We start from the raw sequence: 27,456 nt of genomic DNA on the forward strand, positions 1-27,456 counted from the left end.
GACCCGTCCCCACCAGTACTGTACCCCAGTGTTATAGTGACAGACCCGTCCCCACCAGTACTGTACCCCAGTGTTATACAGTAACAGAGCCGTCCCCACCAGTACTGTACCCCAGTGTTATATAGTGACAGACCTGTCCCCACCAGTACTGTACCCCAGTGTTATAGTGACAGACCTGTCCCCACCAGTACTGTATCCCAGTGTTATACAGTAACAGACCCGTCCCCACCAGTACTGTACCCTGTTATACAGTGACAGACCCGTCCCCACCAGTACTGTAGCCCAGTGTTATACAGTGACAGACCCCTCCCCACCAGTATTGTAGCCCAGTGTTATACAGTGACAGACCTGTCCCCACCAGTACTGTGCCCCAGTGTTATTCAGTGACAGACCCGTCCCCACCAGTACTATACCCCAATGCTATAGTGACAGACCCGTCCCCCCCAGTACTGTACCCCAATGTTATAGTGACAGACTCGCCCCCACCCATATTGTACCCCAGTGTTAAACAGCGACAGACCCGTCCCCACCAATACTGCACCCGTGTTACAATGATAGACTCATCCCCACCAGTAATGTGCCCCAGTGTGACATAGTGACAGATGCGCCCCTGCCAAAGTTATACAGTGATAGACCTGTCCCCACCAATACTGTACCCCATTATTATGCAAGCCATTGACCTGCACCCAAAAGATTCGGTGTACGTCCCCCATACTGTCCTCAGTGACCTTCCCTGGTCTCTCTCCCAAGTATATCCCTATCCTGATCATGTGCAAGTTGCTTTAGAAATATGCCTGGCAATCAGCACGTTTGCGCACTGCTTCCCCTGGCACTCTGAATCCTTCCCATTTCCCTTCACTCCGTGGCCCAGCCCATCCCAATCCCAGGGTTACTCACATTGATGGTGAAACTCTGCTGTGAATCGAAGTCACTGCCCTGCCGTGTCAGCGAGCGGTACTGCTGGTACATGTCATCTCCCACGTCCTGCAGCAGCTGGCTCAGCTCCTGATTCACACTCACCAGCTTCACCTCAACCTTCTCTGCTACAGTCAGTGGCAAGGGGAGAGAGAAAAGCACATTCTGTAAATCCAAACGGCTCCTGTTTCAAGCACAACTTGCCTGCCGACAACCACACTGCTCCGCAAGCGCTGAATCACACCTCAATCGCAGAAGCTAACCGGAGGCGGGACAGATTAACACTGGCTTGGGATGACCCAGTGTAGCTGGCGGCTTCCAAACCCGCCACCTTCACCACCCACAAGGACAGGGGGCAGTGGGCACACTGGGGCCCGAAATCTCTCTCAGCCAGTCCTGCACATTCCTCTACTGCTGCTGGGTCAAAATCTTATGTCGTGCCAATTAACAGTGCCTGAGCAAGTACCTTCACCATACTGAAAGCAGCGGTTCAAGCTGCGTCCACCACCATCAACGTATCAAAGGCAAATAGGGATGGGTACTAAACGTTGGCCCTGCCAGCAACAGCCACACCCGGTGAATGCAAAGCAAAGTCAAAACCACCTGGCCACACTCCCAGGTTCTTTACATGGCCGCAATCGAAAGTCAAGTTAATTAAAAAAAAAACCAATATCTCTTATATGAAAGGACAATCTTGGCCTAGATGGCAGTGGCCAAGGGAGTGCCACATTGTGGGCAGTGCCATACGCGGCTCTAAACCCGATGCAGGTGGCGATGTCAAATAGCCACTTGAAGAGGAAATAGGCAGGGAGTACCCCCGATATCTTGGCCAACGCTCAGCTGGTCATTCGTCTGGCTGCTGTCTGTGGGCATTAAATAAAACGGCAGCGAGATATCCCCATGCGACACCAACACCATGCTGTAACTCTGTACACGTTAGGCACGGGGGACACTTGCAAAAGGCCATCAGATGTCATGTGACGACAGGTTTATCATTCGATGCAACGCTGCGGACTGCAATTCTACCCATCCGCCAACCTAACAGCGCTTGCACCAGCTTCAAATGAAGCAGCAGACACCTGGGCTTTGGCCGAATGATCTTTCAAAGTGGGCAGCCACAAGCTTAATTCACTGCGCAGGAGACCAGAGTCAGACCCGCACTAGTGAGGGTGAAACGCACGGTGCAAGTGTGACAGCGACAGCTACACTGAGACCACCATGCCCACAGCCGAGGGCAAGTCACACAAACGCAAAGGAGAGCCACTCGATGCTTCAACCGTTCCTCCTTTTACGGTATTTTATTTTGCCTAGTGAGGGAAACAGGTTTACTCCTCTACTGATTTACAAACGACATGCCTTTTATTCTCCCCAGCTCCAAGCAGGGCAACCCTTGCCTGGTGCTTCCACCGAGCCAGCCCTCGGGAGCTCCTGCCTGACTGCACGCGCTAGGTGCTCTTGGGCTTAAAAACAATTTTCCTTCCAACAACGGCAACAGGACATACCCTCATCGGGAGCGTGGTATGCTGACAGCGCATTCAACATGTCATAGATAACTTCCTTGATGGTGTCAGGAATCGTAGGGAGGGGCGAGGGCTTCACTGGTGTCGTTTTCACCAACTGCACAGCGTTGGGGCCCTTGATACGCAAATTCTCAAATTCATCGTCAGAGGCTGCAAGGACAAAGAGCAAAGATGCTTTTAAAAAAAAAAAGGGCTAAAGACCAGAGGTTAAATAATATATCTGGACTAACTCCATTTTCCCACCTTATTTTTATGTCCCTTGATTACCCGAGTGTCCAGAAATCTAAGAACACGCATACACGGTTTCTTCAGAACTTATTTCACCGAGTTAATTTTAAAGCTGACATTTATTCTTTCATGGAATGTGGGCGTCACTGGCAAGGCCAACGTTTGTTGCCCATTTCTAACTGCCCTTGAACTGAGTGACTTGCTAGGGCCATTTCAGAGGGCAGTTAAGAGTTAACCACATTGCTGTGGGTCTGGAGTCACATGCAGGCCAGATAGGGTTAGGATGGCAGGTTCCCTTCCCTAAAGGGTATTAGTGAACGGGATGGGTTTTTTGGACAATCAATGGTAGTTTCATTAATCACCTGTGGAATTTAGCTTGGTAGAGTGAAAAACAAAGTGACCGCCAACTCAACTAAAGAACTCAACATTGAGTTCAACAACTTCAGTCCATGAACTCTGTCCTCCATTTTGATATTTTCTTTTGCCAAGTGCCAGTCTGTATCTTGTTTTCATGCTGCTTTCGCACAAAGCTGTTCATTATTCTGCCATTAACACTCACTCTGGACCAATGCTTTGTTTCTTTACAACAGCTATTACTACTCCATTTGCTCGTGTTCCACGACATCTTTGTTATTTAATCTCTCCTGCCCTCTCGCCTATCCCTGACCTTCTCTTTGTTCTACCTCCCCCGCCATCATCAACAACATAAAACCCATCACATTTCTTTTGAATAACTCTGATATAATTGCTCTGCAGAGATTACAGAGGAGATTTACAAGAATGTTGCCAGGGCTTGAAAATTGCAGTTATGGGGAAAGATTGGATAGGCTGGGGTTGTTTCCCTTAAAGCAGAGGACGCTCGTGAGTGACCTAATTGAGGTGTACAAAATTATGAGGGGCCCAGGTAGGGTAGGCAGGAAAGGCCTGTTTCCCCTAACTGAGGGGTCAATTGCCAGGGGCACAGGTTTAAGGTGATTGGTAGAAGGATTAGAGGGGACATGAGGAAAAGCTATTATACCCAGAGGGAAGTGGGCATCTGGAATTCACTGCCTGAGTTGGTGGTTGAGGCTGAAATGCTCAACTCATTTGAAAGGTACCTGGAAGTGCTGTAACCTGCAAAGCTACAGACCAGGTGCTGGAAAACGGGATTAAAACGAGGGGCTGGTTTTTTTTTTCCCCTCTGTTTCTTTTTTAAAAATCCAGCCCAAGCACGATGGGCCAAATGGCCTCTCTCTGCACCGTATGATTCTATATTTCTGCCTACCTTCACGTCAGAAGAGTCATGTTGAGTTGAAGCACTAACTCGGTTTCTCTCTCCACAGATGCTGCCAGGCCTAATGAGCCTTGCCAGCACTTTCTATCTTTATTTCAGATCTCCAGCATCTTGCTTTTATTAAAGAATGGTAACGATGTTTCATGGAATGTGGGCGCCGCTGGCAAGGCAGGCATTTATTGCCCATCCCTAATTTCCCCCTTGAACGGAGTGCCTCGCCAAGGCCACTTCAGAGGGGCAGTTAGTGGAGGCATGAGAGAGGATGCAGGGAAAGATAATTCCAGGATGAGGCTTCAGTCACAAGGTTAGACTAGCAAATCTCTTTAAAGAGAAAGCTGAGAGGAGATTGGTAGAGGTGCTCAAGGTCTGGGCAGACTAAGATAGGGAGAAACTGTTTCCGTTGACGGGAGTGGGGAGAGCCGGAGGGTCCTGATTCAAGTTGACTGGCAAAGGAAGCAAGAGCAACATGAGGAAAGTCCATGGATTTCAGAGAATGCAGTGGCAGCAGCTTCAATTGTGACTCTCAGAAGGGAATTGGATAATCATCTGAAGAGAAAACATACTGCAGGATGACCTGGAAAAGGCAGGCAAGTGGGACGAACTGAGCAGTTCTTGAGAGGAGCTGACACCGACATGGAGGGCTGAATGGCCTCCTTCTGTGCTGTAACTATTCTACGATTCTATTCAATAAGAGCGTAACCACGTTGCTGTGGGGTCTGGAATCACATGTAGGCCAGACCGGGTAAGGGCGGCAGATTTCCTTCCCTAAGGGGACATTAGCGAACCAAATGGGTTTTTACAACAATCGATGATGGTTTCATGGTCACCAGCACCGAGGCTGCCTTTCAACCTCGCCAGCTGCCGTGGTGGGATTTGAATGTGTGTCCTCAAAGTATTAGCCTGGTCCACTCGATTACAGTCCAGTGACATGACTACTGCACCACCGTATCCCATGTGAGCACTACCTAAGTGTTACTGTTTGACGCTCTGGGACAGGGACAATTTGCAGCGCTTGCAAGGGAAGATTTTGTTTGAGAGGTTGGGGCTGAATTTTATCTCCAGTGACTGACATACACACCTCAATTTCTGGGACGTTAAAACATTGTGCTGTGTTGGTGTTAACCTACCGGTCCCATTGCCACGGGGTGCAGGCAGGGCTATCCTTATACAGTTCTTTGCCACCTCGGTGAATATCTCAGGGTTCCTGCAGGCAGCTGGTCCCAGGACTCTCAGGATGTAGTTAATCTCTCTGGAGCCCAGGCTCCCGGACACCACGCCAGAGGTCGTGCTGCCTGCCCCACTGGTAGCAGCCGAACGCACCACCTGAAAAACGGAGGGAAGAGCAGTGAATGACCGTCTGATAAAACTGGCACAGCTTTTCGCCGCAAAATTAAGTGAAGCCAAGAAAAAAGGGCTCTTGGGGGTGGGTGTGTGCGTGTGCGTGTGTGTGTGTGTGTGTGTGTGTGTGTGAGTGAGTGAGAGTGGGAGTGACACAGCATCGAGGCCAGGCAAGGCTGACACACCAAGAGTACCAATTGCCACACTCCAACACCTCTTCACCAAAATTCCCCTCTCCCCGCTGAGTAACCGTCAAGCATTAGTTAGCGCCACCCATCATTCCTTCCCTTGCTTCCCTCGGGATCCTAGCGATCCGGCACCTTCATTTGCATTCACCACAACATCCCTCCAGTTATCTTTTCAGTCCCAGTGGTCATGGAACTGACAGCAGAGACACCTGGGGTGGCGGGGGGGGGGGGGGGGGGGGGGCGAGAGCGGTGCAAAGCGTGAGGGCGAGAGCGGTGGGGTGAGAGAGAGTGTGGTGGGGGTAAGAGACGGAGAGGTTTAGGGAATTTCAGAGCTTAATGCCCCAGGCAAGTGCAGGCACAGCCACCAATGCTGTAGCAACGGGAAATGGATTGGCACAACAGGTGGAACTTGGAGCAGCGCGGAGAATCTCGGAAGTTTGTATGGGCTGGAGGCGGAGAGAGATTTGGGGGCGTGGGGGAAGGTCAGGCCTTGTATAGACTTGAGAACAAGGGTTTAAAACTTTTTTTAAAAAAGTGGCATTACTAGACTGGGAACCAATGTCGGTCAGCGAGCAGAGGCGTGATGGGTGAACAGGACTTGGCGCGAGTCAGATGTACACAGAGCGACATTTTGTCGGAGCTCGAGGGGTGGACTATGGTGGGCTGGGCCAGGGGACGGCTGGAGTAGCCTGGCGGTAACAAAGGCACGGACGTGGGTTTCAGCTGAGGGATTGGCTGACGCGGGAAAGGAGACAAGTCGAGTGATATTGTGGGGGTGGAAGTAAGAGGTCTTCGTGATGGAAAGGGCACGGGGGTGGGAAGTCTGTGTTGGGTCACCTCGCCCAGCATCTAACCCGCAAACCAAGTCGCGCTCCTTCCCACACAAGCTCCACAGGCAAGAGTGGCGCAGTGTAATCCAAGGAGGGTAGGGGAGCAGGGGTGGGTGGGGGGGAAGTCTCCTGTCAGGTATACCTTTTCCATGGTGTGTTTGAGCGTGCAGGGATCCTCGATCACGTGCCGGAAGAGCAGCGTGACCAGCGGCGTGAAGCCGTTGAAGCCGGAGCCCTGCGTCAGGTTCAGGATCATGCGGGTGCTGCCGAGCTCCGCGAACATCAGGGCGCACTTGTGCTCGCGGGTCAGGCGCAGGCAGAGCCGCAGCGTGGCGTGCAGCGTGTCGGGGTCCACCGGCACGCTGATCATGCTGACGCACGACCGGATCAGCACTGCCATCTGCTCCTCCGACAGTCCCTGGATCACTATGTCGCTCGCTTTCACTTCTTCCCTCGGTTCCTTCTCCGCTGTGGTCTCGGGAACAGGTTCCACATCTTTAGTTATAAAAAAAAAAGTATTAAAATTAATGCTACGAGGGCTAACTGGGGCGCCTGAAACCAAATATTCAGATGCTGCAAATTCTCACTTAACAAGCTCTCTCCAAGGAGTACAATAAAGAATGGGCATTTATATAGCACCTCTCACATCCTTGGCATTTGGCAACAAATTAAGGAGTTCTGAAGTGTAGTCACTGCTATAATGTAGGAAATAGCCATTTTAGACTGTATCTGGAGCACTGTGTACAATTTTGGTCTCCTTACTGAAGGAGGGATACACTTGCATTAGAGGCCGTTCAGAGAAGGTTCACTCCGCTGATCCCTGGGATGAAGGGGGTTTGTTGTATGAGGAAAGGTTGAGCAGGTTGGGCCCTGTACCCATTGGAGTTTAGAAGGCTGAGAAGTGATCTTATTGAATCATATCAGATTCTGATGGCAGCAGATGCTACGAGGATGTTTCCCCTCGTGGGGGAATCTAGAACAGTTTCAGGGAAGACGGGGATGAGGAGGAATTTCTTCTCTCAGGGAGTCATTAAATCTGTGGAATTCTCTCCCCAAGAGAGCAGCGGAGGCTGGCTCATTGAATATATTCAAGGCCGAGTTAGACAGGTCTTTTGGTCGACAAGGGAGTCGGTGGGGGCAGGAAAGTGGGATTGAGGCCACAGTCAGAGCAGCCATGATCTTATTGAATGTGGGAAAGCAGGTTCGAAGGGCCGAATGGTCTATTCCTCCTATTTCTTGTGTTTGCAAAAGGCCCCACAAACAGAAATGACCAGATTTTTATTTTTGAGCGTTATAATTGAAGGATAAATAGTTGTCCTAGACAACCAGGGAGAGCTCCCCCTGCTCATCTATGAAATGGATCTTGGGATCTTGTACCTCCAGGCGGAAGACGAGGTTTAATGGTTCAGTCTGAAAGACAGCGGCTCTGATGGTGAAGCTCTCCCAGTCCCAGCAATGGGTGCGTCGGCCGGGATTTTCTGGTCACGTCCCTGGATAGATGGGCTGGATTACAAACCTGCTTCTTGGCTCATGGCTTCTACTGTACTGGTTACCTCTTATATTGGGTCTTGTAGGAAATCAATACATTATAGAAACTTTTAAAAATAACTGCACAACCCTCAGCACCATTCGCGGCTCCTCAGATGCCGAAGCAGTCTGCATCTAAACGCAGCAAGACCTGGACAACATTCTGGCTTGGACTTTTTTTTTTCCATTCATTCACAGGGTGTGGGTTTCGCTGGCTGGGCCCAGCATTTATTGTCCGTCCCTAATTGCCCTCAAGGAGGTGGTGGTGGTGAGCCGCCTTCTTGAACTGCTGTGGTCCCGTGTGGTGCAGGTACGCCCCACTGTGCTGTTAGGGAGGGAGTTCCAGGATTTTCACCCAGTGACAGTGAAGGAATGGTCAATATATTTCCAAGTCAGGGTGGTGAGTGACTCGGAGGCGATCGTCCAGGTGGTGGTGGTGGTAAGTGGCAAGTTACATTTGCGTCACATAAGTGCCAGACAATGACCATCTCCAACAAGAGAAAAATCTAACCACCTCCCCTGACAGTCAACGGCATTACCACTGCCAAAACCCCCTACACCATCCTGGGAGCTGTCTTTGACCAGAAATTTAGAATAAATGACGTGGTGACAAGACCAGGTCAAAAGCTGGATCATCTGCAGTGACCGACTCACCTACTGATTCCCCAAGGCCTTTCCACCATCTAAGAGACACAAGTCAGGATGAGTGCAGCTTCAACTACACTCATGAAGCTCGGCAGTGTCGAGGACAAACCAGCCCCTTGATCGGCACACCACCAATAACCTTAAACATTCCCTCCCTCCACCACCGCGCACAATGTGTACCATCAACAATATACACTGCAGCAACTCGTCAGGGCTCCTTCGACAGCACTGCCCAAAGCTGCCATCTCTACCACTTAAAACAAGGGCTGCAGATGCATGGGAACACCACCACCTGGAAGTTCCCCTCCGAGCCACGGACCATCCTGACTTCGAAATATATCGGCCGTCCCTTCACTGTCGCTGGGTCAAAATCCTGCAACTCCCTCCCTAACAGCGCTGTGGGTGTACCTACACCACACGGACTGCAGCAGTTCAAGGGGGCGGCTCACCACCACCTTCTCAAAGGGCAATTAGGGATGGACAATAAATGCTGGCCTCGCCAGTGACGCCCACATCCCATGAATGAATTTTTAAAAACCTACACGTTACCTATACTTAAAAACGATACAGGGAAACATTCTCCAAATCATCCACAGATGCTGCCAGACCTGAGCTTTTCCAGGATTTTCTGTTTCTATTTTTATTTCTCATTTCCGGCCTCCGCAGTATTTTGCTTTTATCCAAATCGTATCACTCATCTCAGTCAGCACATAACCCTCAGATGAAAATTAGAAAGTACTGGGCACCTTGTTCAAAACCTTGCTGAAATAAAGGTGGCTCAGTCTTTTATAAACCCAGGTCAGATGATGAGAAAGGGGGTGGGGGGGGGCCTGACGATACAAACATAAGAATTAGGAACAGGAGCCGGCCCCTCGGCCCTTTGATCAGAGTTTCACTGTTGAGCAATTAGTTCCAATCCTCTTGGGAACTGGTTGCTTCAATCAATTTAACACCAATGACCATCTCTGAAAGCTTTGAGGTTGATGAAAGCTGCTTTGGAACTGAAAGTGCTCTGACCCTTGCCATACGAAGGAAGGAAGGAGTTTTAATTCGGGTTCATACCGCTGGCTTTCTCTTCCTTGGGTTTGGCTTCTGGCTCAGGTTCGGGCTCGGGCTCCTTCCCCTCCTCCAGGGTTTTCTCCAGGTCCTGCACGAATTGGGAGCTGCTGCTTTTGCAGTTGGGTTCCTTCCGGGGCAGGCGCTGTAAAGTCAACATCACCGGCCGCCGGTTTCCAGTCTCTTCATTTACCTGAAAACAGGAGAGAAAGAATGTCGGGTTACAGCGGCATTACAAAGGCCTGCAGCTGAAGGCACCAACACATCTTACAGTGTGCGGGTTACAGCAGCCTTAGAAAAGGCTTCCGCAGGTGACGCAAAAGGACCCTGTGACAAACGGTCAGCATTTTGATAGGAACGCCACCACCTGCAAAAGTTCCCCTCCGAGCCACTCGCCATCCTGACTTGGAACTGTATCGGCCGTTCCTTCACCGTCGGAGTCAAAATCCTGGAACACTCTCCCCAACAGCACTGTGGGTGTTCCTACACCACACGGGACTGCAGTGGTTCAAGGTGACGGCTCACCACCACCGTCTCAAAGGCCATGGGGAGCTGGCGGCGGCGCAGTGGCAATGTCACTGGGCTAGTGTTCCAGAGGGTCAGGCTAACAGCCTGGGGACACGGGTTCAAATCCCGCCACGGCAGACGGTGGAATTTAAATTCAATTGATAAACTGGAATTGAAAGATATTTGTCATGGTCACCACTACGGAGGGTATCACTAATTCACCAACGTATGTCCTTTAGGGAAGGAAATCTGCCGCCCTTACCCGGTCTGGCCTCCATGTGACTCCAGACCCACAGCAATGTGGTTGACTCTTAACTGCCCCTCTGAAATGGCCCTCAGCAAGCCATTCAGTTCATGGGCAACAAATGCTGGCCTCACCAGTGACACCCAAATGCCATGAAAGAATGTAAAAAATAAATAAATTTAGGGAACATTAATTGGAGGTGGCATTGGCAAGCAGAAGTGTGTGGAATGTGCAGCACAGAAACAGGTTATTCACCCCCAACTGGTCGAGATGGGTGTTTCTGCTCCACATGAGCCTCCTTCCATCCCCATCTCCCTGGATCCCCATATCCTTCTATTCATTTCGCCTTGCGTTTATCCAGCTTCCCCTTAAATAGATCTATACCATTCACCCCAACCACGCCCCATGGTAGTGGCTTGCACATTCTTGCCCCCGGGTAGAGAAGTTTCTCCAAAATTCCCCGAGTAAGGCTATCGGCGGCTAATTTATATTGACACCTCTGATTTAGCTACCTACACATGTGGAGACATCTTTCTACATCCACCTTAAAGATCTAGATTAGGCCACTTCTCAAGAGACTCCCAAGTTTGTTCACTCTTTCCTGAGGAGCTGTAACTCTCAGTTCTGTTTTGACATGCCACATAGTGACTCAAAGGCCACGAGGCAGAGAAGACGGGCAGGCTCCGCTCTCGCCCCCATTCCACATCTCATCACACATCACCGCACTCCCCCACCCCCCTGCCCCAATGTGACTCCAGATCAACGACACCCTTGTGCAATATTTACTTTCCTTAGATCAAAAAAAAGAGCAACGATTGCCAAGACTACGCGCAACACGACATTGTGGCTGCAGTGTTGCCAACTCCTTCCAAAAACCCTGCACTCGCACCACTCACAGATGTCCAGGCCACTCTGCCCACCCATCCCCCCTCACTTGACCATACCCACGTAGCCATCTCTCAAACGCCTGCACCACCTCACCCTTTCAAACAGGAGGGGGCCACGCAGGCTCTCGAACCTGTCACACCATTCGATTAGATCAACTCCTTACTCAACAAAAATCTCAAGTTTTGCAATTTCCAATTGACTTCTAACCTCAAGTTTTTTTGAGGTGGTGGTGGTGGTGGTGGGGGGGGAGGTGGAGAAAGAGTCCCCGATTTCCACTCCCCTTTGTGGGGAAAGAGTTACAACCTGACATCACCCTGAACAGCCTGGCCTCAATTTTAAGGTTACCACCACACCCCCTTGTTCTGGACACCCCACCAGAGGAAAGAGCCTCCACTGCCCATTAGCCACTCCGCTTCTTGATCGCTCTCCACTGCCACTCGCCCGAAACCTGCCACTTCACCAGTTTGAGTGGACGGGCAGTGCCGCAGATTCACCTTTTCTTTACGGGCAACAGTCGAGTTACAAAGGCAGCTGGCGACAGACAGCGTGTCTCATTACCTGCACCATGGTGTTGAACTGCACGGTGTATCTCCTCCGGCCGGCCGTAAACCGCACACTGGTCTCTCCTGCCCTCCAGGCCGCGTCGATGGTGCTGTTGTTGCTCGCGCTGTAACTGCACCAACGCCCTGATCGATCATCAAACCACCTCCAGTTATTCCCAGTTGGCTGCAGATACTGCAGGAGAAATGTGACAGGTTATAAGCTTAGACTGCGCTATTATTAAATCATACTTTTGTCTGAAGGTGCACCATCATAAATAGTTATTTGGTAGTACAGAACTTGAGTATTGTTGGAAAAAAAAACACATTGTCGAAGCTTTTCGTCTTGCACTTATCAGGACAATTTGCAAGAATACCAAATGCAAAGGCAACAACAAAGTATACTTCATGAGAAGAGAGTGCTGATTGCTTGGCATGTGGACTCTGATCGGTAGACACGTTGACATTACATGAGCTCCAGACAGTTTAACGGCCTTTCCCTATCACAGATGCAGGCTCACAAACAGAGCCAACCACAGCTAACTGGTGATGAGTTGTGATTTCACTGGACTAGTGATCCAGAGGCCCAGGCTAATGCTCTGGGGACAAGTTCAAAGCCCACCATGGCAGCTGGTGAAATTTAAATTCAATTATAAATCTGGGATTGGCAACCATAAAACTATCATCGATTGTTGTAAAAACCCATCTGGTTCACTGATGTCCTTTAGGGAAGGAAATCTGCCGTCCTTACCCGGTCTGGCCTATATGTGGCTCCAGACCCACAGCAATGTGTTTGACTCTGAACTGCCCTCTGAAATGGCCCTAGCAAGTCACTCCGTTCAAGGAAAATTAGGAATGGCATCCAACGCCAGCGACACCCACATCCCAAGAAAGAATAAAGGAAATTATCCTGGTAACTTATTTTCAACCTGGATAACAATGGTTAACTGGCCGAAGTTTAAACAAAGTCCAGCAGTATCGCTTGCGTTCGAAAAATTCAGTAGTCACCTTGTTCATCTGTGCTCTCCTCTTGGAGGACACGGACATCTTTTCGTAGAAATCAATCAGCAGCAGGACAGGAGTAATCCACCTGAACAGGGGAAGAAATATAAAGCAGGATTCCACATTAGGGCTTTGATCTCAAACAAAAGCCAGGCATGGGTCAAAAATCAGAAAACCCAAAATATACAAACACTTTTGGGGAAGATACGTGATCATCAGATTATTTCAGGCAGTCTGAGCAGAGGAAATTGACCAGACTGTAGCAAAGAACAGATTACACTGCACATTTTACACCCTTACCCCCCTCCACCCCAAGGCCACACCACCTCCCTGACCAGCTGAGCTACTTACTTGGGTGTGTGCACGTCCTTCTGTTCCTTGGCAGCCTGGAGACAAGGCTGCGCCACCTCCAGCAACTTGATCAAGACGCCCAGTATGCCACTCGTCTCCACAATCCTGGCGCAAGTCAGCTTGAGTTCCTGTGGGGGGTGGCAGAAATAAAGACACGCACACGGTCAGCAGTGGGGTTGGAGGCGGATTGACAAACCATATGCAGGAGCAGCACCAGCTTTCAAGGCGGCCAGGTCTCGACATTTAACAAGTCTCTGGCAGATTTCACACCATTTGGATGCACCCCCACTGCCCCGCCACCACTTTCACGAGACAATTACGACTCGAAGTCCACTTGGCCCATCTTAAGGCATTCGCAAATACCTTACAAATTCCTCCTAATCTATCATCACAGAATCAAACTGTGTTCAATGATCACAGTGGCTCATCCTCCCCTATTGCTCACTGTGCGAACATCTTCCTATCTTCAGTCCTTCATTCACTCTTATACAACACCTACGGATTCACTCAGCTGATGAAGGGGTTCTGTCTTGTGAGCAAAGATTGAGCAGGATGGACCCGTACCCATTGGAGTTTAGAAGAACGAGAGGTGATGTTATTGAAACATTAAAAGATTCTGGGGGGGAGGGAGGGAGAAGCTTGACAGGGTGATGTCAAAATCCTGGGACACCCTCCCTAACAGCACTGTGGGTATACTTACACCACACGGACTGCAGCGGATCAAGAAGGCAGCTCACCACCAACTTCTCAAGGGCAATTAGGGATGGGCAATAAATGCTGGCCCAGCCAGCGACGCCAAAAAAAGCATCCTATAACTCTCAGCACTGATACTAGACATCAATCGCATGGCTCTTCCTGTGCATTATAATGCTCAAATATCCCCCTCCCCTTTCCACCCCCATTTCTTGGGCACAGCGCGCTCTAAGCAGAGCACTGGTCATAACTACCTCTGACTCTTTCAGACATGGCAGTCCAGAGGGGTTTCCACAGAGAACGCCGTCTTTTCTAACGCTGATAGGATGGTTTTCCCCCATGGATGAAGAGTCTGAACAAGGGAGCAACAGTCTCAGGATATGGGGTCAGTCATTAAACACTGAGGTGAAAATATCTTCACTCGAGAGGCCTGTGAATCCATGGAATACTGTGCCCCCAAAGGGTTTAACCTCAACCACTGAGTATAATCACGACCGAGATCTAGGGATTTTCAGACACAAAGGAAAATCGAGGAATTAGGATAAGGAAAATGGGAGTTGAGGCAGAAGGTCAGCCATGACCTTACTGAATGGTGGAGCAGACGAGTGGCCAAATGGTCTCCTCCTGCTTCCGTTTATGTTCTAATGCTGGTTTAGTCACTCTTTTAAAAAAAAAACAATGTTTAAAATTGCTGAAAACCCACCCAGCTGGAGGTGATATTTCCCTGCGACTTGCTCCAAGCAAGCCATGACCCCCAACCATCCCCACCAAGTTACTCAGGTATAATCTGCCCACCTGACCCTCAAAACTGGGGCACCGACACACATTCAATCGTTTCAGATTTGTGCACAGAGGTAAAGGGGTCTTGCTGCAGTTGTATAGAGCCTTGGTGAGACTACACCTGGAGTACTGTGTACAGTTTTGGTCTCATCTTAAGGAAGGATGTACGTGTCATAGAGGGAGTGCAACGAAGATTCACCAGACTGATCCCTGGGTTGGCAGAACTGTCCTATGAGAGACATTTTCTTCACTCAGGGGGTGGTGAATCTTTGGAATTCTCCACTCCAGAGGGCTGTGGAAGCTCAATCATCGAGCAGGTTTAAGACAGAAACCAAGACTAATGACATCAAGGGATATGGTGATAGCGAAGTAAAATGGCGTGGAGGTAGATGATCTGTTTGAATGGTGGAACAGGTTCAACGGGCCTAAAGGCCTACGCCTGCTCCTATGTCCCTAGGCCAGAGGGCTGTGGAGACTCAGTCATTGAGCATATTCAGGACAGATGGATAGGTTTCTAGATATTAACGGTATCAAGAGAATATGGGGATCGTATGGGGAAAATGGCATTGAGGTAGGAGATCAGCCACGACCGAGCTGAATGGCGGAGCAGGCTCGAGGGGCTGAGTTGCCTACTCATGCTCCTGCTCCCATTTCCAATGCCCACCCACTTCCCTACAATGAACATACCAACATACGAATTATGAGAAGTAGGCCCCTCGAGCCTGCTCCGCCATTCTATAAGATCATGGCCGATCTGATTGTAACCCCAACCCCACATTCCAGCCTACTCCCGATAAACTTTCACCCCCTTGCTTATCAAGGATCTATCTAGCTCTGCCTTAAAAAATCCAAAGAGTCTGCTTCCACCGCCTTTTGGGGAAGTCAGTTCCAAAGACTCATGACACTCAGAGAAAAAATTTTCATCTGCCTTAAACGGGCAACCCCTTATTTTTAAACAGTGACCCCCGAGCAACACCGGCACCAAAAGGCATTGTGGTAACCCTACTGCCCTTCCTTCCCCCGCCACCCGTGTGCTTTCCATTAACCTCCCACCCCTACGTCTCGCTTCACTCCCATCCAACCCCCATCAGAAAAAAAAGGCACAACCATCCATCCGTCCACTTACCCCCATGAACTCACCCACACCTCCCCCCTCCCCACCCCCCAACCCCCACCCCCCAACCCCCACCCCCTCCCCCCACCAAAGAGCTGCACGAGGCACGAGGACCGCATACCTCAAACAGGAGTGTGACGAGGAGGATCCTGGTCGCCAGGTTGGAGGCCTGCGGCAGTGTGGCCATCTGGCTTGTCCACTCCGCCACCGTCTTGGTGTCGCTCGTGGTCAAGGGCAGCGCCGCTGTGATCAGGACGTTAGCAGCTTCCCATACCTGTTGGGAGACAAACAACATTGACCTGCACTGCGAACATAAAACACACAAATGGTGCGCGTGCGCAGGGGGGGGGGGTGTAGAAGGCACGAAAGAATCTGAAGAGGAAAAACACAAGCTAAGAGTAAGTCACAAGCGGACCGGCGGTGAGACATGGAGGATACTTTAAAACCTCAAAGGCATAATGATCTGGAAGGCGCTGCCTCAACCAGCAATGGAACCAGATTCAATTACAGCTTTTAAAATGGAACTGGGTAAGTCATTGAAAGGGAAAGCGTAAGTAGTGGGGCTAATTGGATAGCTCTTTCAAAGAGCCGCCACAGGCACTAGGGGGCAAATGGTCTCTGTGCCATCTCACACTCTTCTCCAATACAGCCACAAAATGGAGTTCCTGGTTTTAGTGCATCTGGTTATATCCACCTCGGAAAAACATGCACAGTGCTCTCAACTTCAGATCACACTTCTAATCAATGTTTAACAATGAAACTACCTCTAAACACTTGGAATGAGAATCCTATGTAAACAGATTTCTGTCACAGCAGTTGCAGGCTGTGACCAGCAGACAGCAGCGTGGAGCTGAAGGATCATATGGACTTGAAACGTTAACTCCGTTTCTCTCTCCACAGATGCTGCTGGACCTGCTGAGGATTTCCAGCACTTTGTTTTTGTTCCAATTTGGTCAATTGTCCCTGATGTTTCCTTAAGAGGCTCAGATCAAATTACGCCATGTAAATGCAAGTGTCGTCCTGCGTGACTCGCTCACCTATATGTTTAAAAAGAAAGCTCTACATTCCTCTGGTCAGTGAGGGTTTAAATAAACCACAAAACGAACCGACGCTTATCGAATGTTAGTCCAACAAAAATGGTATGAAATAAAAAGAGGCTGGCTTACCCCCCCCCAACCCCCCCCAACCCCGGCGCCAACAGGATCAGCAAATTCTCACCTGCTCCACGACCCGGGTCAGTATCAGGTCTCTGTAGTCAGCCCCGTTGCGCTTGACGGCGGTCATGATCAGGTCGCAAACCCGGTACACCGTGTCCGGTAACTCGTCCAGCAGGTGGAAGCAGCCGGGCAGCATCTTCTCCGTGAAGGTGTTCAATTCGTCGGGCTCCAGGGGAGCCACGTCCTGGTACCTCTCCAGGCTCTTCACCTCCTCCTCTTCCTGCTTCTCACGCGCCTTGCGCTCTTCCTCCTCCTTGCGGCGCGCTGCTTCCTGGCAAATGCACAGCAGCGCAATCAGAACCGGGCGGCAGCCACACAGGGAAAACGCAAGGTCCACGCAAGACACACGAGCAGTTAAATCCACACCACGTTAACCACAGGGCACGTGGGTTAATTTTACACGCGATCTGGGAGGTGCTGCCCGAAAGGGCAGTGGACGTAGATTCAAGAGAAACTTTAAGAAGGGAAATGGGATAAATGTCTGAAAAGGAGAAATTTTCAACGGTACGTAGAAAGGTTGGGAGTAATCGGACAGCTCTTTCAAAGAGCCGGCATAGGGAATGATGGGCTGAATGGCCCCGTGCCCTAATCCAGAGGCCCAGGCTAATGCACTGGGGGAACTGGCTCAAACCCCATCGTGGCATCTGAATTTAATTAATAAAAACATTAATAATTGCAGGATTGAAAAATAATCTTGGTAATGGTGGCCATGAAACTACCATCGATTGTCGTAATACTCCATCTGGTTCAGAGTGTCCTTTAGGGAAGGAAATCTGTTGTCCTTACCCGGTCTGGCCTACACGTCCCTCCAGATTCACAGCAATGCGGTTGACTCTTAAGTGCGCTCCGAAGTGGCTGAGCGAGCTACTCGGGGGGCAGGCCACTTAGGATCGAGATGAGGAGAAACCACTTCGCTCAGAGGGTGGCGAGCCTGTGGAATTCTCTACCGCAGAAGGCTGTGGAGGTCAAGCCACTGAATATACTTATGGAGGAAAGAGATAGGTTTCTGGACTCTAAAGGCTTCAAGGGGTACAGGGAGAGAGTGGGAGGATGGCGTTGAAATAGAGGATCAGCCGAGATCATACTGAATGGCAGGGCAGGCTCAAAGGGCTGAATGACCTGCTTCCGCTCCTATTTTCTATGCTCCTACGTTTCATTCGTCGCAATTAGGGATGGGCTACCCACACCAGCCTCGCCAGCGATGCCCAGAGCGTATGGAAAACAAAAAAATGGATTGCCAAATCCTGCCTTTTAAATCCTTTACCTCTGGTGACTCTGTACTCTGGTCCATTGGAATATCCTGCCCCAGTGACATGGCTATCGCCCTCATCATCTGATCCTCCTCAGACATGCTGAGCTCCTGCAAAGATTTAATAATATTCTCTCAGGCAGGAAGAAACACCAGCATTTTCGAAATCACAGCAGGAGGACTACTCCTTTAAGCTAGAAACCGGCAGTAACATGCGAGAGATACTGGGCATCGGGCCAGCAGCAGAAAATAAGTCTGAAATCCTGGCAGCTTTAAAAAGAAAAAAAAAATAGCAGCAGTGAATGGGTAGTTTTTGAATGTGTGCTCTGGTGATATCGCGAGGGAAAATGTTCAAGATCAACAGCCTAGCCTCTGGGTTCAGACAAACAATTTTCATGCCAGTTAGCAGCCCAATACCAGATTTTCTATATATAAACCAGCCGCACCCACACACCCATTCCTCAATTAGATTCCAGTCAGTAACTCACTCAGGGTATCTGTTATTCTATATATAAACCGCCCCGAACCCCTCGATTAGACTCCAGTCTGTAACTCACTCCCAGGTATCTGTTATTCTATATATAAACTCCCCAAACCCCTCGATTAGATTCCTCTGTAACTCACTCCCAGGTATCTGTTATTCTATATATAAACCACCCCGAACCCCGCGATTAGATTCCAGTCTGTAACTCTCTCCCGGGTATCTGTTATTCTATATATAAACCCCCGAACCCCTCGATTAGATTCCAGTCTGTAACTCACTCCCGGGTATCTGTTATTCTATATATAAACTCCCTGAACCCCTCGATTAGATTCCAGTCTGTAACTCACTCCCCGGTATCTGTTATTCTATATATAAACCACCCCGAACCCCTCGATTAGATTCGTCTGTAACTCACTCCCGGGTATCTGTTATTCTATATATAAAGCCCCCGAACCCCTCGATTAGATTCCAGTCTGTAACTCACTCCCCTGTATCTGTTATCCTATATATAAACTACCCCGAACCCCTCGATTAGATTCCAGTCTGTAACTCACTCCCCTGTATCTGTTATTCTATATATAAACCCTCCAAACCCCTCGATTAGATTCCAGTCTGTAACTCACTCCCGGGTATCTGTTATTCTATATATAAACTCCCTGAACCCCTCGATTAGATTCCAGTCTGTAACTCACTCCCGGGTATCTGTTATTCTATATATAAACTCCCTGAACCCCTCGATTAGATTCCAGTCTGTAATTCACTCCCGGGTATCTGTTATTCTATATATGAACCCTCCCGAACCCCTCAATTAGATTCCAGTCTGTAACTCACTCCCGGGTATCTGTTATTCTATATATAAACCACCCTCCCCGCAAACCCCTCGATTAGATTCCAGCCTGTAACTCACTCCCGGGTACCTGTTATTCTATATATAAACCACCCTCCCCGCAAACCACTCGATTAGATTCCAGCCTGTAACTCACTCCCGGGTACCTGTTATTCTATATATAAACCGCCCCAAACGCCTCAATTAGATTCCAGTCTGTACCTCGCTCCCCGGGTATCTGTTATTCTACCAACCACCCTGATCCCCTCGATTAAATTCCAGCCTTTAATCACTCCCTGGTATATCTCATTCTCTGTACAAACCACCCCAAACCCATCGACCCGATCCCAGCCATCCACCCCTTGAAACAGTACTTGTGAAAAATCTATCCTTCATTGCTAACCTGCATCCAAGAATACATGGGGAGCTGCTGTGGAACATTAAGGCACCAGAGGCATGGTGACCCAAGCCAACCATGGCTGAAATATGGTCTGCACTTTTCAGTGGGTTATAAACTGCATCACAAGGGTCTTGTTGTGCAATCTATCCCGAATCACATTTGAGGGCAAGCAACTTAAATGTAGAGGAACAATGTCAACCATACTGCTTGCATTTGGGAATTTGCGAGGCACCGTCCTAAGGTTTTGAAATACTTGTGTTTCCGTCAGCCCCCGCCAACTCTCTCAGCCTCTCAAATCCAGCTTCCCCACAACATTCTGTAGAGTTTGCAATGAAGACACAAGCATACGGTGCAAAGCAAATCCAGGTACTTTTAAACCCAAAGTACGCAGGAGACTGAATACTACGGGGCTACAGGCCAAGTGCTGGAAAGCGGGATTAGGATAGATAGGTGCTTGATGGCCAGCATGGACACGATGGGCTGAAGAGCCTGGTTCTGTAGTGTACAACTCTATGATTCAGTCCTGATTCTTTGATCTGTTTCGGTGACAGGATGGGAAAATTCCACGGGCATCCACCCAAGCAAGGAGGGTATGCCTTCCTCGCAAATTAGAGCCACAATCAGAGACAGCAAATAGCGAGGGACAGAGCAGGGCTAGCCCTCTTCTTCTCAAACCAATTCTCCCAATTCAAGCACCGGCGATACAGCCCCCCCACCCCGAGTATGGATTACCAATGCCAAGTTTGCTGGGAGTGCAGCAACTTGCCACAACTGTGACGAGGCAGCCTAAAAGGCGAGGCGAGGTGTTTTCTTTTTTCCCCTCCCCTGTTTAATTTTCACCTTCCCAGGTCCTCCGCCACTCTCAGGCAAGAGAGCCGCCTGCAGGCAGGCACCCCCGACCCCCGACTGCCAACCTGCCACGCAGCTGCGAGAAATGGTCCGTCCCAACTCGGTGTAGCCTCCCACCACTACCCACTCCGCCGCTAAGAAACGCCCCGCGTCTGGGAACTGGCGGACGAGTAAAAGGCCAACGGCCATCTAGCTTGCTTTCTACCACCCTGGTAGTCACCGAAGGCAGTGATGGGAGCTGTGCACTAATGATGGCGATCAACTTCCGCTCACTCTCGGGCAAACCCAGATATGAGGCAAGAACCACCGCGATATCAGCATGGGAGTGGGCGGGCGGGGGGGGGCGGGCAGGGTGGGTGCTGGAGAACGAGTATGGGTTCAGAATGGAACATCCTACCCTACCAGGTTTCATCTAGTCATTACTGCCCTCATACACCTCCGCAAAACAGACTGCGACATCTCCTGAAATGAACCCATGCGACTGTTTAACTTCACAACAAGGGACAAAGCCTCGCCCCTCCATTCCCTGTCTTTTTCTTTCCCTCGAATTGTATACGTATTATATAATATATAACATCATGTAATAATTCTATAATTCAATGTCAAAATGGGGGGGAAAAAAAGGTCAACATTTAAAACTAACTGGCAAAAGAAGCAAAAGCGATAGGAGAGAAACCCATTTTCGTGCTGCGAGGGTTTGGGGTCTGGAACGTGCTGCCTGAGTGTGCGGCGGAGGCAGGTTCGATCGAGGCTTTCAAGAGGGAATCAGACTGTTAGCTGGAAAGGGAGAATATGCAGGGTTACGGGCAGAAGGCGAGGGAGTGGCACCAAGTGAACTGCTCAGAGGGCCGGCGTGGACACAATGGGCCGAATGGCCACCCCTCCTGCTCAGTGACGATTATGACTCGCCGACGAAGCTCGAGTTGAGGGGGGGGTAGGTAGTTTGTGAGGTGACTGAAGAGGAGCAGCCGAAAGGGTCGCTCCTGAAGAGTAATTTCAACATGGGCAATGGGAAAAGAGCAAAGAGCTGAAATGCAAATCAGTATACTGACCAGAGCCTGTCCTCTTAGGGTTTTACAAAGGCACGACGTGTGACATGACCATAAAGGATCAGACTGAGACATCCCTGGCCTTTCACAACCACCCCACCCTCCCACCAACCCACACCCCACGTACGTGTATATATAAAAAAAAAATGTTACGTGCCCTCACGCGTACAGCTCCTCCCAAGAGAGGAGGGGGGTGCGTTAACAGATACTCCGTCGCCTGCTCCATGCTGCTTGTGTTCAGCAAGGCCTCCATGGCGTGCTCCCTCGTGAAACCCATGTCCATCAACTGCAAAACAAAGACAATCCGTACAGGAATGTGCCACGTTGTGCCCGGCAACCGATCAGTAACTACGGCTGTATGCAGCGGGGCACGCACGCCACGGTGGTGCCATTGATGGCGCAACTCTTCCAACGTGGCGCATCTTTCCCTTCGCCCGCTGCCCTCAATACCGCACCTGTTCACGCGCTTTGAGCCGTGGCCTCCCTCAGGAGATAGGCAGGAGGCTCGTCGAACGGGATTTTGGTTCTGCTCCTCGGAAAACTACAGAGCTGGAGGGGTCCACTGGTGGAGCCGCGGGGTGGTCGCGTGGCGAGAGGAGCGGTGGGGGTGCAGTCCTGCCAATCTGTGTGCCCATCAGAGTGGACCATCCACCAATGCGCATTGACATGGCGCCCCGAATGTGGTAACAAGGCAATAAAGGATGCTTAAGAAACGCCATACTTGACAAGCAGCACCTCAGGCTGAGCAGCCAAGTAGACACCAAGTGCTCCAGTCACAGGGCAAAAGCAGAAAGGCAGGAAGGCAAGGGGGAAGGGTGGGGGCCAAAGCAGGCGGCTGAGGTCCAAGTTCAGAAAAAGCTTTTTTTTTTTATTTATTTGTTCACGGGATGTGGGCGCCACTGGTTAGGCCAGCATTTTTATTGCTCGTCCCTAATTGCCCCTTGAGAAGGCGGTGGTGAGCCGCCTTCTTGAAACGCTGCAGTCCGTGTGGTGTGGGTACATCCACAGTGCTGTTAGGGAGGGAGTTCCAGGATTTTGACCCAGTGACAGCCAATCTATTTCCAAGATGGTGAGTGGCTCGGTTGGGCGGGGGCGCACCAACTTGTGGCTGGTGGTGTTCCCATACGAACAAACCAATTAGGATCGGGGATTGGCCAATCGGCCCTTCGAGCCTGCTCTGCCATTCAATAAGATCTGAACATAACCTCAACTCCACAGTCCCGTCTACCCCTGATAACCTTTCAACCCCCTTGCTTATCAAGAATCTAACCCGCTCCGTCTGAAAAGTATTCAAAGACTCTGCTTCCACTACCTTTTGAGGAAGAGTTCCAAAGGATCACGACCCTCAGAAAAAACATTCTCATCTGTCTTAAATAGGTGACCCCTTATTTTTTTTTTAAAAAACTGTGGCCCCTAGTTCTACATTCTTCCACAAAAGAAAAACATCCTCTCCACATCTACTGCCCTTGAAATTCTCGGGGGCAGAGGTCAAAAGGTTTTGGGCTGCGCTGTCAACGGAGCCTTGGCGAGTTGCTGCGGTGCATCTTGGAGATAGTACACACACTGCTGCCCCTGTGCGTGGGTGGCGGAGGGAGTGAATGCTGAAGGTGGTGGATGGGGCGCCAATCAAATAGGGCTGCTTTGTCCTGGATGGCGTTGGGCTTCCTCAATGTCGTTGGAAGCTGCACTCCCCCCAGACAAGCTGCGCGTTTCCTGCATCCCTTTCTAGGCTCGAGAGCGAGAAATCAGCCCCCACCAGGCGCCTCAAAAGGAACTCAATGCAGCAGCCACGTCAAGCTGCGCCAGTCCCCCACCCCTCAAGGGATTTGTATAGCCAAAGCTGACAGGTACCGGAGGGGGGTCGCATGTTGTCCTGGCCGCAGGACGATGCCAAACTGCATATGTGCGGACTGGAGGCGGCGCAATTAAGAAGCCCGACACGGCGTCAAAAATAATAAAATCGGGATTGCAGTAATAATTCAGGAAGCAAACGACCAACTACTTTGTGGGGAATCACTTTCGGTTACCTGATTTTTTTTTTTTAAGTAGGGACATGTTTATAAGTTTGCTGCACAGTTTGGAAATCACTCAGGCCTATTTCTGAGCTCAGAGCATTTCCTCTACTCCAGTTTCTAGCCACTGAGGAGGCTGGGCCTGTAATCGCTCTCGAATTTCGAAGAATGACGGGTGATCGCTTTGAAGTGCACAAAATTCTTACAGGGCTCAACAGGGTAGATGCAGGAAGGATGTTTCCCCTGGATGGGGGAGTCCAGAGCCAGGGGACACAGTCTCAGGGCGAGGGGGTAGGCCATTTAGGACCAAGATGAGGAGGAATTTCTTCACTCAGAGGAATTCTCTACCACAGAGGGCTGTGGAGAATCAGTCATTGAGTGCGCTCAAGACAGCGATCGATAGATTTGCAGACACCAATGACATCGAGGGACGCAGGGATAGCGCGGGGAGACGGCCTTGAGGTAGGACATCAGCCGTGATCTAGATAAATGATTGAGCAGGTTTGAGGGGCTGAGTGGCTTACACCTGCTCCTATGTTCCAGGAAGGAGCAGGAGGTGATCGGACAGCCTGTGAAGTCAGTTCAATCACTCGGTTAGATCATGGCTGATCCGTACCTTAAGTCTATCCGCCCCAGCTTGGTCCGGCAACCCTGAATACACTTAACCCAATAAAACAAAGTCAAATCAATCAATTTTGAACTGAACTCCAGCACCAACAACATTTTGGGGAATAAAGTTTCAGACTTCCATTACCCTTTTTGTGAAGGGCCTGAACGGAGTGGCTCTAGGGATCAGTGATATGGCACCACAAACTACTCCTGCCATCACCCTTTGTGAAACCAGACAGCTCAGCAGTTACCACAAAGATGGAGCTTGCTGAACTCACTCTCCTGGTTTCTAATTCCCCACAGCAAGGAGCACTTACGAGCAGAGGGGGCCATTCGGCCCCTCGAGCCTGCTCCCCCATTCATTAAGGTCCAAGATCCTGATCTGAACTCCACTTAACCTTAACTCCACTTTACTGCCCGCCCCTCCGTAACCCTTGGCTCCCTTGTCAATCAAAAATCTGTCTAACTCAGCCTTGAATATATTCAACAAGCCAGCCTCCACTGCTCTCCACAGGCCTTCCGACAGAAGAAATTCTTCCTCAGCTCAGTCTTATTTGTGGTCTTACCAAGGCCCTGTACAGCTCCAGTAAAGCTCCTCCACTTTTATACTGAATTCCCCTGACTGGCTCCAGAATTAGCAAATCCAACCCGCTTCCTCGGAGCTCCTCACCTGCTGAAGTTGTTGCTGGTTCACTTGGGGCTCACGCCTTGGCGCTGTCCCTTCCTCCTGCGGGCCTTCCTCTTCCGTCCTGCTGCCCTCTTTTTCCTTGGACAGTCGCTCACGGATCACGGGTTCGCCCCTCAGGATGTGGCACAGGATCGCCAGCATCGACTCGGCCATGCGCCCGCCATACACCTTCAGCGGCTTGCGATTCCACAGGTTCTTGATGCAATTAAAGGCTGCCTGCCAAACATTACATAGAAAAGCATGAGTGATGTTTTGGGGGGTGGGGGGCGGTCACAGGGAGAAAGCGAGAGAGAGAGAAAGCGAGAGAGAGAGGGAGGGGGAGAGAGATAGGCAGGGGGAGGGGGGGGAGAGAGAGTGGGGGGGAGAGAGAGAGAGAGAGAGAGAGAGACGGGGGGGAGAGAGAGAGTGGTGGGGGGAGGGAGGGAGAGAGAGAGAGAGAGGGGGGAGAGAGATTGAGGGGGGGAGAGAGAGTGAGGGGGGGAGAGAGAGTGAGGAGGGGAGAGAGAGTGAGGAGGGGAGAGAGAGTGAGGAGGGGAGAGAGAGTGGGGGAGAGAGAGAGAGTGGGGGAGAGAGAGAGAGTGGGGGAGAGAGAGAGAGTGGGGGAGAGAGAGAGAGTGGGGGAGAGAGAGAGAGTGGGGGAGAGAGAGAGAGTGGGGGAGAGAGAGAGAGTGGGGGAGAGAGAGAGAGAGGGAGGGAGAGAGAAAGAGAGTAGGGGAGGGGAGAAAGTAGGGGAGGGGAGAGAGAGAGAGAGGGGGAGAGAGAGAGAGGGGGGGAGAGAGAGAGAGAGGGGGGGAGAGAGAGAGAGAGTGGGGGAGAGAGAGAGAGAGTGGGGGAGAGAGAGAGAGAGTGGGGGAGAGAGAGAGAGAGTGGGGGAGAGAGAGAGAGAGGGAGAAAGAGAGAGAGAGGGGGGGGAGAGAGAGAGGGGGAGAGAGAGAGAGGGGGGAGAGAGAGAGGGGGGAGAGAGAGAGAGGGGGGAGAGAGAGAGAGGGGGGAGAGAGAGAGAGGGGGGAGAGAGAGAGAGGGGGGGGGAGAGAGAGAGGGGGGGGAGAGAGAGAGGGGGGGGAGAGAGAGAGGGGGGGGAGAGAGAGAGGGGGGGGAGAGAGAGAGGGGGGGAGAGAGTGTGTGTGCGTGCGTGTGTGTGTGTGTGTGTCAGACAAGAGAGAGAGACTGAGTGAGCATGCAAAATAGAGCAGGAGTGTGCCTCTACATTCAGGCCTTATATGACAAAGACACAGGGGGCTAACTGCTGGGTGAGACATCCCAAGTTTGGAAGAAGCTTTCTGTGCTTCTATCCTCCATGTACGGATGAGCAAGAATTTGAATATCAGAGGTGGTCGGCTGCTTCGGCACTTTTACCTGCAGTGCGCCCATAAGACAAACTAGGAGCCAGAGGGAATATGAGGAAATAAGTTTTTAGTGCAGCGTGTTATTATCTGGAACGTCCTGCCTGACAGGGCAGTGGAAGTAGATTCAATAATATCTTTCAAAAGGAGAACTGGATAAATACTTGAAGGGGAAAGAATATCGCAGGGTTATTTGGGGGCATGAGTTCTAATTCTATAGCTCTTTCAAAGAGCCAGCAGAGTCACGATGGGGCCAAACAGCCTCCTCCTGTGTTGGGCCATCCTAGGATTCAACATCAAACCGGTGGCATGAAGCTTACCTTCTGCGTCACCACCAGGAACCGGAGCGCGCTGAACTGCGCGAAGTTCTGCCCGCCGGGCGGCTTGGCTGGCAGAGAGTGCGGAGACTCCAGAACGGTCGTCGGATTCACCATCTTCTCCACGAGCATCAGCCAGGCGTCGAGGAACTCGCCCGTGCCGTCCGGGAGCTCCGTGTGCTCCAGGCCTTCGGTGATTGGCACTTTACCCCCCATCGACAGAGCCCAATTAAAGGTCCTGCCAGGAAGCAAGTTCAGAGGTCAAAAGAGCCACACACCCAATCAAGGCAGGTGCCTGAGCTCTACGCCAACAAATCACACGCGTTCACCAACAGAAAGATGGCATTTGGGGAGGGGTTTTCGAAGGTTGAAACACCCTCGCAGCTAACCATGCACTCTGCAAACTGTGGACCCCGAAACTGGATACTTGCACCAGAGTGGACTTTTCTGCTATTGCTAGACTCAGGGCACAACAGTATTCACAAAGCCCCTCACTTTTGTTGCCAATTACATTTACGGTGATAAAAGCAATGCTGGGAAATCATTTACGTTTATGGTGAACTTGCCCAGCTTCCCAGCAGGGTTACTCACTCAAACAGGGCATCGTGTCCTCCAGAGCACAGGAATTTCTGCAGCATCAAGTGGTAAGGGTATTTCCTCTCATCGAACAGCATGGGCGAGGTGAAGCCCACAGAACAGATGAAGAAAGTCAACCTGATGGAATGGGACAAAAAGATGCACAAAGTGAATCCCGGGGCAACGTGCACGGCTTAAG

General features: G+C 50.6%; 1 protein-coding gene across 8 annotated transcripts in view; it reads right to left on the reverse strand.

Moving 5' to 3' along the window:
• huwe1 (HECT, UBA and WWE domain containing E3 ubiquitin protein ligase 1) overlaps positions 1-27,456 on the reverse strand; it is a 269,110-nt gene that overhangs the window by 114,627 nt on the left and 127,027 nt on the right. For 7 of the 8 annotated variants that reach the window (XM_041179576.1, XM_041179574.1, XM_041179575.1 and 4 more), the window contains 15 exons: positions 27,273-27,395; positions 26,685-26,919; positions 25,004-25,237; positions 21,870-21,998; positions 18,120-18,215; positions 16,857-17,126; positions 15,760-15,912; positions 13,052-13,179; positions 12,707-12,788; positions 11,718-11,894; positions 9,527-9,713; positions 6,435-6,787; positions 5,064-5,259; positions 2,418-2,585; positions 898-1,043 (listed from right to left, as the gene is read on the reverse strand). In XM_041179576.1, coding sequence (XP_041035510.1) covers positions 898-1,043; positions 2,418-2,585; positions 5,064-5,259; positions 6,435-6,787; positions 9,527-9,713; positions 11,718-11,894; positions 12,707-12,788; positions 13,052-13,179; positions 15,760-15,912; positions 16,857-17,126; positions 18,120-18,215; positions 21,870-21,998; positions 25,004-25,237; positions 26,685-26,919; positions 27,273-27,395 — 2,677 coding nt within the window. The remainder of the gene's footprint in view (positions 1-897; positions 1,044-2,417; positions 2,586-5,063; positions 5,260-6,434; positions 6,788-9,526; positions 9,714-11,717; positions 11,895-12,706; positions 12,789-13,051; positions 13,180-15,759; positions 15,913-16,856; positions 17,127-18,119; positions 18,216-21,869; positions 21,999-25,003; positions 25,238-26,684; positions 26,920-27,272; positions 27,396-27,456) is intronic. The other variant, XM_041179571.1, reaches the window with a different exon arrangement.

This window comes from Carcharodon carcharias, chromosome 35, assembly GCF_017639515.1.
Source record: "Carcharodon carcharias isolate sCarCar2 chromosome 35, sCarCar2.pri, whole genome shotgun sequence".
Classification (NCBI taxonomy): domain Eukaryota; kingdom Metazoa; phylum Chordata; class Chondrichthyes; order Lamniformes; family Lamnidae; genus Carcharodon; species Carcharodon carcharias.